The sequence below is a fragment of the Coptis chinensis genome, chromosome 8 (genome assembly GCF_015680905.1).
Source record: "Coptis chinensis isolate HL-2020 chromosome 8, ASM1568090v1, whole genome shotgun sequence".
NCBI lineage: Eukaryota > Viridiplantae > Streptophyta > Magnoliopsida > Ranunculales > Ranunculaceae > Coptis > Coptis chinensis.
Window position 1 is genome coordinate 1,369,680 of NC_141463.1, and position 17,005 is coordinate 1,386,684.

Below are 17,005 nucleotides of genomic sequence, written 5' to 3' on the forward strand. Positions count from 1 at the left end.
AAGGGCAAGTAATAATTTTTCGATATTAATTAACATCATACAAGAGAAAAATAATAACTTGCAACACTTGATAATATAAGTCTCAACTATTATTTCAACCAGGGTTCAAGTAAATGATATACCTCCTTGCATCATGAGGAAGAGCAGTTCGTACATTTTTTGCCATAGGATGTCATAATCCTTCCATCCACGTAAATCCAAAGCTAAGCGTCTTTGAAGGCCTCAAAGATAAGCTTTGTGTCTTTGTGTGTATTTGTGTTTAGGTTATAAGTTCAATATTATCTTCGTTAGATTGGATAGTACCAAGAAAACGAAAATGCAAACAAAACCTATTTGTCAATGAGTAAAGAGAGACGGAGGAGAGAGTTATCGAAAATAGAGACTGGGGAGAGGAGTCTGGGCACGAGTTTCTTGTTACAGACTAATGGGAAACCTAAACAAAATTTCATCCAGTTTTATGCCGGTTTCACCCTTAGTACATTTTCTCATCTTTATGCTAGAAGATGACAGATGTGTGGTCTAGATCTGTGCTCATTGGGATGCATTTAAAGGTATGCGCATTGTAGATTTAGTATTAATAAATTTGTTAATTTCAAGTTCATTCTTTTTTTTTTTTAAATCTTTCACTTTTATTTGTTTCAACAACATGAAAAGTCACAAATTAATAAATTTGTTAATTTCAAGTTTAGCACTAACATTAACATCTATCAATATGAAAAACTCTTGAATTTTATATCATTCTTAAAGAGTTTATTAATGTAAATGCAATTACAAATTACAACTTTATAACAAACAAAAATACACATAATAATAGCTAATGGAGCTAGAATTTGTTACTTTTTTTGGAACTTTTTCATAATGGAAGTTGAAGTTCTCATTTTATTATATGATTTATTTATTTTTTGTTTTTTGTTTAGCTAAAAAAAATGAGAGATTTGTGAAAAGAATGAAATGATTTGAAATAAAATGACATAAATCTCTAGTTATATTTTTATTAACTAGTGTTAATCAATAGTTGAAAAGATTGTGGATATGCAGTAGATATGTGTTTAGGATACCAACACACGCTCACTTCTAAAATTCTTGCTAAGCGCCCCTGATTCTTAATAAAAAGATATAAATTTCTATACCCTCAATTGGATTGTAGGGGTTCACGTGAGGGTATACAAGAAACTCACAATTTGCAAAAGTTGCAATCGGTGCAAAAATTGCAGTTGCAACATTCAAATTATAACAAAGTTCGGGGGTCCGAAAGTTTTGAATATATCTCGTAATAGTAATCAACTCGGCCGCTAGTGCTTTTGAACCAATAATAGTTTGATGTTGTAGCTGGTCTGTGTAGCAATTCCTATTGAAAAATGGTGAAAATAAACGGTTTACAATTAGCCAAATTTTGTAAATTCTTAAATACATTTAATAAGTTTGGAATTTTTTTATTTTTTTTATTATTTGTGACAATGTTTAGAATAGTTACGAGATCATATCTACAAAATATTAGTCTAATCCGAACCTTATAAATGCCCAAACGATCCTAGCTTAGAACCCCTCCGTAATTCCTAAATATTCTCCTTTCTTACTGGGTTTTCTTTTAAAAGTATGTACACAAATAGTTTGCACCTATTTACTATTTTACTGTTCGATTTAGTATTTATCAACTTGCCTTTTAAATCCATACCAATTAAACTTCAAAGCAAAAATAGACAACATTTATTGTTGGATTAGTGTATTATTTATCAACTTGCCATTTCTAATACATGTCAATGAGCATAGAAAAGGAAAAAGAAAAGGAAGAGACAACATTACCTTTTTAATGGAACAATGGAAGAATTGGGATTCCGACCCACCTGGACCAATGCAAAATTACTAGCCAATGACCGGATGGACAACAAAAATGCCTGGCCAATAATTTTGTTACATTACTTGAAGAATAGAAAAGGTCGACGAAGATTAAAATTCACAATGATAACAGTTTTTGTAATTTAGTTTCAAGTACTCGCTTGATGTCCTTATGAAAGGCATATTTGCAACTTGCAACACCGACAATGACTTGGCGTGTTACTGAATTATACAATTCTTCGCATTGTTATTGCATTTCAACTATGATTCTATAACTTAACCAAAAAAAATCTATAAAAACGATTATATTCAAATGTATTATCAAATTTAATTACTGATACTTAAAACCCCACTATGCAGTTTTTTTTTTTTTTTTTTTTTTTTTTTTTGAAAATAAAGTCTTTTTATTTATTTAAATATGGATAACATCATTACATACAGACATCCTAATTGAACTTTTGTTTCTTACTTTCTATTGAACTTTTGCCTCCCTAAACAACTTTTGTCCTTTTTTTTTGTTTTCTTTTTAATACAATTTAATATACCCAGCAAAAAAAAAACTAATTGAAATTTTACCAATAATATCCTCAAAAAACAAGTTTGTTTAGTTCAGCATTAACCAAATCAGTGTCATACATTCCTGTAGGAAATGTGTTAACCAAATTTCTCCTACCTCGCTCTTGGCCAGTTGGCCGGCCTCCTACCTGTTGCATGCTTAAATTTCAATAACTTGTAACTTGTAAGGATATATAGGAGAGATTATGCAAATCCTTGTTCTCTCGCTGTTGTTATTGCATCTTCTTGTAGTGGGTAACATTCGTTGTTAAATGTAATAATACTCTTATATATATGCATGTACAAGAAGGGCTATGAGCCTAAGTTTAATTTGCTTCTCACTAGTTTACCAAATAAAAAGATTTAGGCCACGAGCATTGCCGGCCTCTTGGAGTCTTCTGCTAATACTTCAAGGCATTTATTTTGTGGACATCATATGCATCACCTTCGTGGAAATCCAAAGCCTGTCTCCGTGATCCAAATGTTGTTCCAAGTCCAAACCTATTTCAATAGCTTCGACAATGGCCAATGGTTCAACTCACAGATAGTACCGTATGTAACATTACCACCTAGGCTCCTATGATCGAGTACTCCCATAATTTTGCAATTGCTTTTTCTAAAAAAATTGATATTACTTCGGAAGAGAAATTTGTCTAGAGAAATCTAATATAATTAACAAAAGAAAAATAAACATGTAAGGTTGTTGTCTGCACAATGGAAGGTTCAAGCAGGTTGACAAGTTGAGATGCATTATTCCATTATCTGTAAGTTAGCCTTCAAAAATGAACTCACTAAAAAAATATCCAATTTTTATATGAACATTGATAATCACACTGTTAATCATCCTGATTTAAAGGCCGGGTTGTCTTCTGTAACTTAATCTTGCCCACCGTTGCTATCATATGCATAATGCATGTCATCAGGACAGATATATCCTTCTTGTGGAAGAAATACCGTAATATGTGATTAACTCATAATCTGCGGAAATTTAATCATTTCTTGTTGTCCAGAAAAAGTTGCAAGTAATTAACAGGCCATGTCTGATATGTCATTCAAGATCGTCCTGTTGATTCTCAGAAGTCCAAGTTAAGTTTTCTTTATATATGTTTTTAATCTTATAATAATTAATTTTGGTAATTAATCTGTGTGTGCATGATCGAGATCCATAGCATGGAGGCACTGATTATACATATATAATGAAAAACAACAAATAGCATGTCAATGGCGGTAGGCACAGTAATTTGACACACTACAACACAATGGGAGTTGAAACAGAAACAACAAGCAAGAGATCAACACTGGCCACAACAACACATATAGCATTATTCTAGTGTTTGACACGACGCGACCAAGACATAAGCATCAGTGCCTCTGCTGCATCAACAACTATTTTTTCAGCCCCAGTGCCTGATTCAGCTCTCATCTCCCCTACCCTTTTCTTGTTCTTTCTTCGTCCTACGTAACAAGCATTGCAAAGTGTCTGCCAATAAATTAAAAAAGGGGTTTATAAATCAATCTGAAAAACAATTTTGATCCTAGCTTCAATTAAAAAAAAGGTACGTTGTATATATATAGTTATATACCTTGGGACCTCCTGGTCCCTTTCTCCACATTGGGGTTCTGGTCCGTCCACACTCCGTGCAAGCTTTAACCGCCTTTGAGGCAAGCCTGACAGGGTTTCGCCTGCGTGGATTAATCACATTAGATATTGGGTCACATTCATCATTACTTTCAATGACCTCCTCTAAATGATCTTGTTTCTCATTTTTGGGAAGGCCATTAGCCACACGGAAGAAATGATACACTCGAGGGCGCTCAAGATCACGAGGGGGTGGGTCGAGTTTCATGTGAAACATTTTTTGACTTGCAACAGCAATGGATATATACGAGGCCTAGAAGGAGAAAGAGTGATTGATGTGTGAAGAGCTAGAAGAGAGGGTAGGGCTTATATATTGTACACTTTTGGTAGAAAATGGATACACTTTTGCTGACCTGGACAATGAATCTATGACACCTAAATTATAGGGATTTTATTTGTTGACTCATTGAGAAAAATGGAAAATTACAAATATTCTTTTTCTACCTTTAATTTACATTCTATTTGTAGTTATGGCCAAGATTAGTTCCTCAGTAGTTGGTTAATTAATCTGTAATTTTTTGACCGTTGATGAAGGTATTATTTATCAACTTCTTCTGATTTATTTGACATCATAAGATATTGTTGAACCAAATATAGTTGGTAACTAAACTTTTTTGTGTCCAAATATTTATTACAGAATCTTATTGTATTTATTGGAGATTTCAACTTCTTGTGGTTAGAGGGCAATACGTTTAACAAGGAGAAAAAGGAATTTTTTTGAAAAATAAGTATGCATCAAATCAGGAAAGTTTAATTTGAGAATTATATTGTTCATACAAATAAAATAAAGACATGGAGCAAAACAGTGGAGGAACAAATTCAGGGACTCCCAAATTAAACAACAGTGTGTCCTAATATATATTTCTGTTGTATGAGCGAGCAAGAGCACTTCAGTTGTCTGTTTATTAATTGAAAAACGAGTTTAAGCCTGAGCAATTGACCATTCTATTGAAGTTCGATTGAGAACATTGGTAATTAAACTATCTGGGCCACACGGGTTTGTTGGTTCATGGATTCAATTCTCTGCCTCGCTCAAGTTTGTTAAAATTGCAAATAGTATGGCTTGATCGATTAGAATTTAGAAATTGTTGAAAACTAAATAACCATTGAAGAACAAAATCTCGTCTTTGCGCGTCTGTATGTTTCAGTCTTTTTTGTGTGTAGTCAGGAAATGAATACTTGTCTAGTTGTCTACTTTTATTGCGGAAAATGGTTCAAATATGTACTTCTTTATATATGGTGCCCAGCCCACAACCCTTGACACAACCTCTAAGCAGTGATCGTGGCCCTAAGATCTTTAGAAAATGATTTACTTCATGGCTGGTCGCAAAACATTCGGTTCTATATGTATTAGTTTTAATTTGTGAAGTTCTTCCAGTTTTATTTGTATTTCTTCATTTTGTGGTTAATGAGTCCAAGCAATTAACTTCTTGGCTGCAGCTTCACTAGTGAAGCTTGCTTGCTTGCTTCCTCTCTAGTAACAATTGGATCCTATCGTTTTTAGTTTTTTCACTGTAATTACTTTTTTTTTGCTATTTAATACAATTTACCCAGAAGAATAATTATTACAACAATTATAATTGTAACTATAATCATAATAATTTAATGAAGAGGAAAAATGAAGAAACTAAGAATCAATCCATGCACTATTTTATCATTAGGAATATCAATAACTTCATGAAGACAGACATCTACTGATCTACCACATCACTGCTATCTAGTCACTGATCGACAATAAGCATTCTATTGGTTCTGCCTATAATATTACTGCATGGCTCAACGTACGCATGAATTTAAACAAACTCATCTTGACTTAGACAATAGCAAAAGAGTTGCTGCTGCCTCATTGTCATTTTGAATCTTTCTGGCCGCGATAAGTTCATTTAGCTTTTGCTTTCTTATTCTCATGAAACAGCGATGGCATAGTGACTGCCATATTATCCAAAAAAAAAATTGTTTAGTCATCGTGGAAAATAATGATAAAACTAAGAGATATAGTTAATTAAAATATAGTGATCGGTAGTAGTTGATGAAAACAGTTTAGCTACAACCTTCGGGCCAGCAGGGCCGTCGTGCCATAGTGAGGTATCAGTTGCGTTGCAATTGGTACACTCTTTTATAGCATGTACTGGACTTGAGGCCCTCATCATTTCCTGAATTGATCTGATCTTAGGCATCTTTCTTCTTCCATTCTTGCTACCACTCCCATTGCATGTTCTCTTATTGGAACTCATGAGGGCTTCAGACCAACTCGCAATAAAATTATTTACAGTACCGTTTCTTTGATGTTTTTCCTGATTTTTCAAACCATCAGGATGATCATAGTACTAATCAACGACTAATGGCAGAAGATGGAACAATAATAATGGATAAATGAGATAGGGAGTGAGAGAATCGAAAAAAGATGTGAGCAACTTAGTGTAGTGTTCTGGATTTATATTATGTCTCTTTCTATGTAGCCAAAGGTAATAAGAAGGTTCAAATAGCTGTCCAGTAATTAATTTGATGAGGATATAGTCTATGCCACTTTAATTACAAAGATTTTCTTCCCAGAAAAGATACATGCTAATTAATTTGTTCTCATTGAAACGCTTCCTTAGAGCCAAAATTGGTGAGTCTAAGCTGGATGGTTTTTTTTTTTGTTTTTTTGATAGGAAAGTCTAAGCTGAATAGCTGATCCAACAAATGACTATGACGAACCTGAATGCTGGAGCGGCCTGTTCTCTTCAAGGTGTCGCTCACAAAATTTTCAGTTAGCCCGAGATATTTTAGAGAATTTTACGCGTAATGTGAAGTCTTGCGCACAAAGCCACAAACTCATTTGATACACTTTCAATTTCGGTATATATAGAGTATCTTTTTCGATAACTAATTACTGTATTCTGCATTCCGACTTGGTTACTAAGCAGTAGGACTGGTTCTTGTAAACCTATTCAAGGGACTGGCACCAACCACTAGCTTTTATGGCAGACCTTTGGAGCTATCCTATAGACGCACTGGAATGGGCATGCTGCCAACTGCCAAGGATGGACTGAAGTCTAGATTGAGGAGGATTCTACAGTAGTAGATCGTGAGAAGCAGATGGAGAAAAGCCATGGATTCCTTTGCTTAGTCATGCTATAATCACATCAACACGGGGGAGGTAAGGTTTTCAGCTCACCGTTTGGCAAATCATTGTTGGGTCCTAATGTTGGACTAACTTTGTTAAAGAGCCTCAATTTCCAAGGAATCCAGGATATTACAGTATGAGTAAAACTCAGAAGGCTAACAAACCTCCACACTTTCATGTTTCTGCACCATCACTACATGTCTACGATACTTACACAGCAATATCGAAAAAAGTGACTAGCTACATGGCCACCACATTGAAATATTCCAATGTTTACCTATTAATTTTTTCATTTTCATTCTTTGGATTGTCATTTACACCAACTATTACTCTCCATATATGAAAAAGAATATAACAACCGTAATAGGAAAACAAAACTAAATAAATAAATAACAGAGGAGAGAATAACCTCCATTTTATAAGCTAACACTGATAAGGATTTGCATGTCACTTCTGTATTTATGTAGGTTTTTATAGTGCTTTTCAATTGCATCTATCTGCCTTGTAATTAACTTGAGGGTTTTGAATATCTTCTTTGCTCTGAATCAGTCGAATTTCTAGGCTGCTTGACCGCAGATCAAATCCCACACTTTCATAATCAGCCAATGTTCGGTGTAGTAATGCCTGCAAATGTGACATGTAAATGATTAGTACATGCTACTAGGTAGAGAAGTGGCCACCAAACGAGTTAAAAGCAAACATTTAGAGCAAGGAATGCCTGAGCTTTCTGAAGTTGAGGAAGGGCTGACACTTCGTGAAAACATAAAAATAGATACGTAATTGGGGGAATTTTGCCTTGCTTAAATTGTTAAAAGTTCATGTTTGTGTTGTAGTGATCCCTTGTTAATGAACTCAAACAAGTAAGTTTTACACAAAAAAAGTTCCAGGTCTCATATCTGGTTATCGACTTATAATAATGTGAACAGTGCATGCGGAGTCAGAAGTTCAAAACGTAGGGACAAGGCAGTTACCAGTTTCAGAAATGCAAATCGTCAACTCGGGAATTGAATGACAACACAACAAGGCTACTACAGATTGCAGTAGACAATGTTGTTACGCAACAAAATATTTGTATATCATATATTGCGGCAGGAAGTTTGGCAGACAAAGCTTTCCCTAAGGATCTCAATAAAAGTATAAAACCTCTTTAGAGCAGTTTTACGTAATTGGTGCATGGTTATCCTGTGCCATTAACATACATAGGTGTTTTATATTAATCAGTGGGAACAATAGGATTGCCAAACACTTTTTTTTTTCCCAAATAAAACTTGGGTTTTAGAACTTTAGGCTGACCCCAACATGTACATTACGCATTGATTTTGTCTTACGGCACAGAATTAAGAAAGGGTACCCATCAAGAAAAACAATTGGGATGGATAATTTTATACACATATCCATCTTTGGCTTTAAACTTTGATGTTAGAAGGACTATTAGTACTTCGACTGTAAGATAAAGAACAATTAGTTTAAATCCTAGTGCCCACTAACACACCTATGGCTGGGGGAAGGTGTCTCTAACTCATATAAATTGTATCAATAACCGAAAGCGATAAATAAATTCACTCGGTAAAACAAATTTTTCGAACCAATAAAGGAGTCATTTGTCATAGTGTAAACCAAAACAAACAAACAAAAAACATACAACTAAATGGCACATAAAATACCTGCACACTAGATACTGCAAGCTCTGATGCTGTGTCAAGGTTGTCAGGATATTTCTATAAAACAAAGAACCAACGAACATGAACATCAAAAGATCAAAATTCCAAGTTAAGGACAACAATCACAAATGAGCTTAAGCACATAGGTAAAGGTAAGAGCCTTACATTGCTCCATCCTAATAGTAACGCAGTCATCAGATCTCCCGTTCCCTACAAGTCACATTCAGCCAAGTCTCATTTACAATAAATGATGACATACAGGGCAATTAGGGCAATTAGATTGAAACAGTAGAAAAGGAGCACTGCTACATTAGAGCCACTGCCATATCTCATCCTACCAGTTGAATTAAGGGCTGATATTTTGTAGATCTGATCTCCCCACCATGAATAACATGCCCACAAAATTTCGGATCACTCAAATATGACTAACCTAATCAAATGTTATCATGAAATTGGAATTTTTCTTATATATAAAGTATATATACACTTTGCCAGACACCACTTATAAATTATAAATGAAAACCTAAGTAAATGTTTTATATGCTTTAGCCATTTATCCAACTCTAGAAACCCATGCAAATTTTTTTAGACGTCTGGATAGGATATTGCAAAATGCAGGAATCAATGCCAAAGATTGCATACCGTAAAATATGCAGGTATTTTGGGTATCACAATCTTGAATTGCTCTGGAGGCTGACCCTGCATAAATTAAGTAATCGTCTCGTAAGAAGTATAGAATCAACTAAGATCAGCATCAGTTCCATAATTAGAATCTGAGTTGATGAAAGAGAATGTCATCATGACAAATTTTAAAGACAAATACTGAGTAAAAGGGGTTGGCAAGACTTTACAATAAAAAATAAATATATAAATAACAGTATTTACAATCTTCTATACAAAATTCCTTTCTCATAATTTTTAAATTATTTTTTGGGAATATTGTTTTGCGACTTAAAATGAAGTTTCATACAGAACTCCTTTTACTTTTTCTAATTCACTATATTCCGTCCATTAAGTCCCCCCCAAAAAAAAAAAAAGAAAAAAAATCCTGCCAGAATGAGTTGCATGCACAAATCCTCTCTAAAAGACACTTTATTCTCGAGATCCCCAAAGTAACCAGAAGAATAAGGTGATGGTGAAAGTGGGTATTTTTTTTCTTGTTTTTTTTATCGGTATATAATTATTAATATATATATAACCAATCAAGAGAAAGTGGGATGAAAGGACCTACTATTACGGGGATCGAAAGCTAGAAAGAGAAAAGGTCAAAAGTGAAGACAAACAATAATGAGAGCAATTACTCAAAACATAAGACCACAAAAATGCTAAAATGGTATATCTTGAGTCTCCCCATCCACCTTAGACCAGAATAAAAAAATAAAAAAGGCCTTTGATGAGCATAATGACCTCCTCCATAGTCTTCACCTCACCATCGAAGTGTCCTTAAGAAAGGAAAGTGGTAATTGAAGTTGAAGGTGGTCAGGTGGTTATTGAAGCCATGAAATCATTGAACGTTAAGATATCTAAATGAAAAACGAAGTCCTTAAGAAATGCCGCATAAAGAATACAAATACCTCCATCATACGCTGTCTTGAAACCTAGAACCATGTCAAACGATAATTTAAAAAGAAAATATGAGGCATTACAGAGATATAATGTCAATCTAAAATGTACATTTTCTTTTCTTACCTTTACTTTTAGATGGCTTCCAATAAGACAAAGATTGTCCTTTACATGCATGCTTGTTATCACAACCTGATGTATGGAAATTAATCAATATCCACCCACCGCAAGACAAGCATACAGAAGTAAAGCAGTAGCAAAGTGAACAAAGGTTCACGTGTAGTGCACAAAAGAAGAAGGCAGCCAATGAAATGCAGCTCATGAAAAAAAGTAACTCATCAACCCTAAACCAAATTAAAAAACTTACGCGTAGGTTCTTTAAAAAAATTAGATGAGGAACTCATTGGTCGCAAGAACAAGACTGCATCATACACACACACACAAACAAGACCAAAGAAAAAAAAAAGTAAAAGGCGATGACACTGATAATAGAAGAAGTCATCTACTCATCTACACTACATATAAGATGTGAGTGCAGTCACAGGACGACACTGAAACTATCCAAGTGTACATGCAGCTGGGAAATGAATTGACATTATCTAAGATTGTTTTTGCAGCATCTTTGTATACCTGAACCGCGCAGAGATATTTTTGGAAAATTGATCTGACATCAGGTGAATAGAAAGAGACAGACGAAAAGAATTTAAGGAATGAAAGAGCAATATACAAATATGATACTGATTTATTAACAAGTCCATACATATTCAAAGGCATAACATGTTTCCATACAGTGCGTCAGAATTAACATTTCAACTTCAATGAAGACATCTTCTAAGGATATAAAAGGAGAAAAAAGGGGGGAGGGGCAATTGGCCAATACTATTACTACTATTATCACAACATAATGAATTAAAACCTCGAACTTAACATCTACTTCAACCAGATATGAAAGCAAGCATAAGAACAAGCTAGCTGAATAAAATAAAATAAAAGACCAGAATAGACAAAATCAATATAAAACAAGTTTTCAGGATCACTTGTGAACTAGCCATAGCATCTAATTGGAAATCCAACAGCAGATTAATGTAGCACAGATAAGATGTTTAACATACAGAGAACACAGAGAGAAGCAATCATAGTCATAACAAAATTAATGCCAATCTTGAAGAAATTTTTTATCATTTAATAAGTTGATGAATAAGTAAACCTTTGCAGGCCCAGCAGCATGAAGAATGTTACAAGCTTCCAACCCAGCTTTTTCCGAATCAATCCTGAAATAAGTGACATATAAGAAGTAGCTCTACTCTACAAACACCAAGAAACAAACAGTAAACAATTAAATCGTGCTCTATGCTGCATGACAAAATGCTGTATAGCTAACAAATTGGAGAGATGTTAAAACAAGATATTTAATGAGTTGACAAAAAAACCTATTTTCACTCTTGGTAAAATCAAAGATTATAATGGTCACCTGTTATAGTATAATGTCTTGTGTTTATTGTATAGTACTCAGCACTATATGCAAATCAATCTTTTCCGACATGAATATTCATAAAATATTCATATAAATCAAGTGTGTTTTGGTACAAATTAATGCAACTGAAACAATAAATTTAGCATCCATGTAATTCTTCAACTATGATTTCAGTTCTATTCTAGCACAGAAAAAGGAACAAGCAAAAGGCAATAATAAGAATTATATTTTGGAGTCCCTAAGGAACTAGGTCCTAAACTACTAATAAAAGAGTCCGATATACATTATACATTTAAGGAATTTCCTACTTCCTTAGTAAGTTGCAATGTTTGCTAGATTTATTTCCTTATACAATCACTTTTTAAAACTAATTATTATATTCTCAAGTGATAGCAATCTGCTGAACTGAAAGTATCACAACCTAACACTGAAAAAATAATAATAATAAAAATGAAATGAAAGAGGGGATTACAAACAAACAAGGAAAGGACACCACCACCACCACCAACAACAATACTAGTACCTGAATCCTGCCAACTGTTCTGCTTCAAATTGGTTAGGAGTCAACATTGAAGCCACTGGAACTACCTAAAATGTACCCAACACAAATGATCTTTTGTTAGTCTCTATAACTAAGTGTTAATACCACGTGATGTGCTAAAAAAGAGAATCCCATTCAAACACACTCATAGCTTTGCAGTTCAATGATTGGAAATTAATTTGTATTGACGGCATGAACAATATTTTCCAACCTTTTGATCTGAATACAAAAGAATTCAAGTTTTACGTCCTAGACTATTTGGAAACAAAAAATTCAAATCTGTATGACTCAAAGAAAGAAGAAAAATACAACATCAATATTCTGGGAGATCACAACTTAGTAGCATCCATTTACTTCTTTTTGACATATACTTTCTAAATATTTTCTTTTACCTTTATTTTATTTCTCGCTTGTTCTGTTTGACTCTATGTTACATGGACACACCATATTTCAAAAATAATCTGTGTCAGATACGTATCCACGTGTCCGTATCGGACACACACGGACACATATTGTGTGTGATATACCTAAGTTTTTGATATTTCGCCGTGTCAAACACTCTGTATCCGTGTCGGATATGGACACACGTGTCCGTGTCAATGTAACTTAGGCACTTTGACTCTGTTTTATAATTCAAAAGGAGAGACATTAAATGTGTGCACTTCTGTGTTACAAGGTTAAAATAGTTAAATTACCAGCTTAAACACTAACCTTTTCACGGTATACGGAGACCAACTCTGGAGGGACATAAAGCTTTCCTTCATCGCCCATCACTGGATCGCAAACTAGACAGGCAAATATGCAATTAATACATGATTAAATTCTTACTAAAAGGTTAGTTTCTTCGCAAAATCACAACGAGAACATTATGTTACTATCAAAATAACAGATAACATGTTGGCCTTAATGTAAAAAAACTTCACATTCATTTAAGAATCTCTAAATTTTTCATGAAAGTCACAGTCATGAAGTGCATATTGTAACAGTATCGACTATCTCGATAAGTCCATATTGAATTGAAATGTTTAATGAGAGTTAGAACATAGCTCTATAATGCACAAGGAAAATAATCCGGAAAACTTAGACACAAACTTTGCTCTTCAATCTTCATGGTATATGGACTTACCGTAAGTCAGCTTTGGATTGATACTGCGAAGCTTATCGACAACTTGCAATATAGTGTCCAAAAAAGAAACAGAACCAATATAACCTGCATAGAGATTAATATACAGAATCAAGGAAAATAATACGGAAAAGAAATCCATCCAAGAAAGAGAGGACTAAGGCTGAGTCCAATGGTTTGGTGCGCTAAAACACCAAACCACAATAACACAGTGGATGCAGTTAGCGGGATAGTGGTTATGGACCCAATGGCTTTTCTTCTACCTGCCAGTGGTATGAGAGAAAAAGAAAAAAAATTGACAGCCGCCACTTACAAAGACAAGTAGAATTTCATTTTAAATCCCCTTCCTATTTTGCCCTCTCTCTCTCTCTCTCTCTCAGATAAATATGTACAAAATTGGATAGAAAGGTAATTGGACATACTAAATTCTTGAAATTGAATTTTGGTCAATTCGATGGGACACATTTCCTAGCCGCTATTGTGAGCGGCATGTGGGAAATGTTTTTTCAAATTTTGGCCGCCACTCCGACTGGTGTGTTAGTGGATTTCTTCCACCCGCCATTCCTATTGGCATGCAGAACATACGCTAAAACTGACAGTATAGATAAGTCAAAAGATAGCGATAGCGTTAGCGGGCTAGCAGTTTGACGAACCATTGGATCACAATTTGCATCAAATTTGATGGGATGGCGCACCATTGGACTTAGCCTAAGAAACCAAGGGTAAACAAACTTAGTGAGAAACTAACCATAGTCTGGAGTCTACAATTTGAGGGCGTTTACCATCAACAGGCATGGATCCAAGAAGAATTAGAATTGCAATTATATACAACATTATGGTCAAACTTTAAAAATATCACTAACCATGGTCCCAAACAAACTAAGCATAGACAACTTCCCATGCTACAAATGAAAATAAGTGTGGTTTCCTGTACTTAACAGCTATAACTGGAAAAGACAAGTTGAACGAAATCATTGAATTCAAATGGAGTCAGCAACATGAGAGAGTTTCATGAAACTTGGACGTGAATGGAGGGAGGGTCAGCCAACGTGCATGTCATTAGCATGGCGATGATCTTAACGCAGTTTTTTTTTTTCCTTTTTTATGACAGATAAACAACAAAAAATAAATAATGGTTATCTTAAATAGATAGACATTCATTAAAGCATAACAAATAACATATTTTTTTCTTTCTAAACCACAGTAGCCGATACATACCTGTCAATAAATGAGTGTAGTACAACAAATTATTTGCTTCAAGGCCTTCTATTAGTTCCCACAGCTGTTGCCCATTCAAGACTTGCCCTTTAAATGTTGGGTATCCTGCACAAACCCTCGCTAAATTAGCTCATGACCTGCCTTACATCCAAACAAGGATTTCACGCAGCCATGAATATATACAGGTTGACAGATCATCTCGCACCGTATAGGGCTCTGAGTTTCAGACCGTTGGAAGGAAGTGATGTAAAGCAGCTTGCCTGTGTGGTTAGAGAACTGTACAGAGTTGATCTGATCCACATCATAGCCAAGAAGTTGAAGAGGAAACACAGCAGACTTGTTCCCGACATATCCCTACATAAGACAAATCAATACGCAACCATATCAGTGTGAGGACACAAATACAATAAATTGAAATGGACCATAAACTAACTTCCAACCACACATTTATGTCAAACTAGTTTACCACATGGGAAAAGCATGCCGAACACTTGTAATCATGCTAAATTAATGACATCCTTCATTGCTGAATTAACATTGGACACAATTCAAAGTGGATTCGGCCGCAGAAACGACCCAGAACACCTTTTAAAAGATTACTTGATATGTATAACTTCCAAAGGAATAAATGCCAAACCAAAGCACAACTTTTTAACATATAAACAACAAATGGTAAACCAAAATCAAACAAATTTTATTGCCAGCCACCAAGTTAAACAGGTGACAACAAGCAGTCAATTCTTTTACTTCCAAACAACAATATAGTTTAAAAAGTTATAATCTTTACACATGCATGCAACTATTTTACCAGCCACAAAACTGAATCTAATCTAATAAAAAAAAGTACCTGAACAGTGTGAGATTGAATACTGAGAACACGACCAGTTTCAGAAGGAAGAGCTAATGAAAGAATCGGTGGTGGCGCCATTGAACAAGAAAAAGAAGATGTTTTTAACAAACTTCTTCTTCTTCTTCTGGACCTGAAATGAATGAATGAATGAGTTTATATAGAAAGAAGGAGAGAGAGAGAAAAGTCAAAAAAAGAGGATAGAGAAATATATATACTTTGGAGTTGAAAGTGAAGAGCTTAGATTTGCAGCAATCCAAGATGATGATGATGATGACATGCCCCAGTTGGAAGACACATATGTTTTTGTTGTTTTGTTTTATACCACTTTTCAGTTCTCACACAACAAGTACTGTGAACGATCGTGCGGATGCACGTGATATTATTATATTTTGACAGTTGGCATGTCGATATGTGCTGGTAATATTTCATTGTTTGGCATTTTGATGTGTTGAAGTTACTAGTAGTCTAGTAGTATATTGGTATGCATTGGGGATGTGAGCGGAGAGAGAGATGAAGAGAAGATGTGAGCGCAGAGGAAGAGAGAGATGAGCACGGATAAACAGCCTGAAACCAACCAAATGATTTTTTGTTCACATACTCCCTCTCGAGTCCTCGACCTTCGCTCCACACACTTGATGAACAGGGCCGGTTCAACCATATAGCGAAATAAACCCAAAGGGCCCCAATATATTTTAGTCTATTATTGTCTTTTCCCTTTTTTTAACCTTTAAGATAAAAATTTATAATAGGAACTATGAAAATACAATATTAGACCCTTCGTTCCCCTCGTCTTCTCTATATTTTTCTCGATTTCTCCAACAAAAGCTCCTCACTATCCATAACTAGTCAAAATTCTTCACCTAATCACCTTTTAACAGATAACATAAAAGATTAAAAGCTACATCAAATCTTACCTCCATCATCTATACTGGTCTTATGTAGTTTTTCTCCATAATCCTTATTTCTTTCTATACTTTTGGTGTATAATTATTGATCTTCTCTTACTCTATTCTCTATTTGCAATTCTCAAGTTTGTTAGTTTGAAAATATTATTCAAACAAGAAAAACAAAAAAGTTAGGATCAAATTTCTACTCTAATTGTTATTTTCTAATTTGATATTTTGAACTTTGTTATTAAAAGTAGAAAGCCTCTATCTGAACTTTGGTTAGGGCCTCAATTATCTTCAGCGCCCCTGTTTTTTTTTTTGGTATGCAACAGATATATATATCTATATATTTAAGGAACTGATAGTTCATTGGTTACAGTCAGTGTATCGTCCTCAAGATATTGAGTTAGCCAACAAGGTGGCCTTGACAACCATTCAGTACTGGAAAGTAAAACATGACCAAAGAAGCTAATTTAACGGGCTACACAGTTGGCAGATCTATTGATCCACTTGATATTTACATTTTCAAAAGTAGCAAGCTCTTCTAAA

General features: G+C 34.5%; 1 protein-coding gene across 3 annotated transcripts; it reads right to left on the reverse strand.

Annotated features, from left to right (window-relative positions):
* Positions 1-7,362: 7,362 nt before the first annotated feature.
* SOS4 (pfkB-like carbohydrate kinase family protein) lies at positions 7,363-15,926 on the reverse strand. Of its 3 annotated transcripts, none has more exons than XM_086576103.1 (13): positions 15,785-15,926; positions 15,567-15,699; positions 14,980-15,073; positions 14,720-14,824; positions 13,505-13,588; positions 13,090-13,163; positions 12,361-12,425; positions 11,571-11,634; positions 10,490-10,555; positions 9,443-9,499; positions 8,966-9,010; positions 8,804-8,857; positions 7,363-7,763 (listed from the first exon to the last, which is right to left on the reverse strand). In XM_086576103.1, the coding sequence occupies exons 1-13, from the start codon at positions 15,844-15,846 to the stop codon at positions 7,623-7,625; spliced, it is 1,044 nt and encodes a 347-aa protein (XP_086432229.1). In that variant the 5' UTR covers positions 15,847-15,926; the 3' UTR covers positions 7,363-7,622. The 3 variants fall into 3 exon arrangements, with proteins under 3 accessions (XP_086432229.1, XP_086432230.1, XP_086432231.1); XM_086576104.1 differs by having other exon boundaries at positions 12,361-12,421; positions 13,086-13,163; XM_086576105.1 differs by having other exon boundaries at positions 14,925-15,073; positions 15,785-15,851.
* Between the last annotated feature and the right edge of the window lie 1,079 nt (positions 15,927-17,005).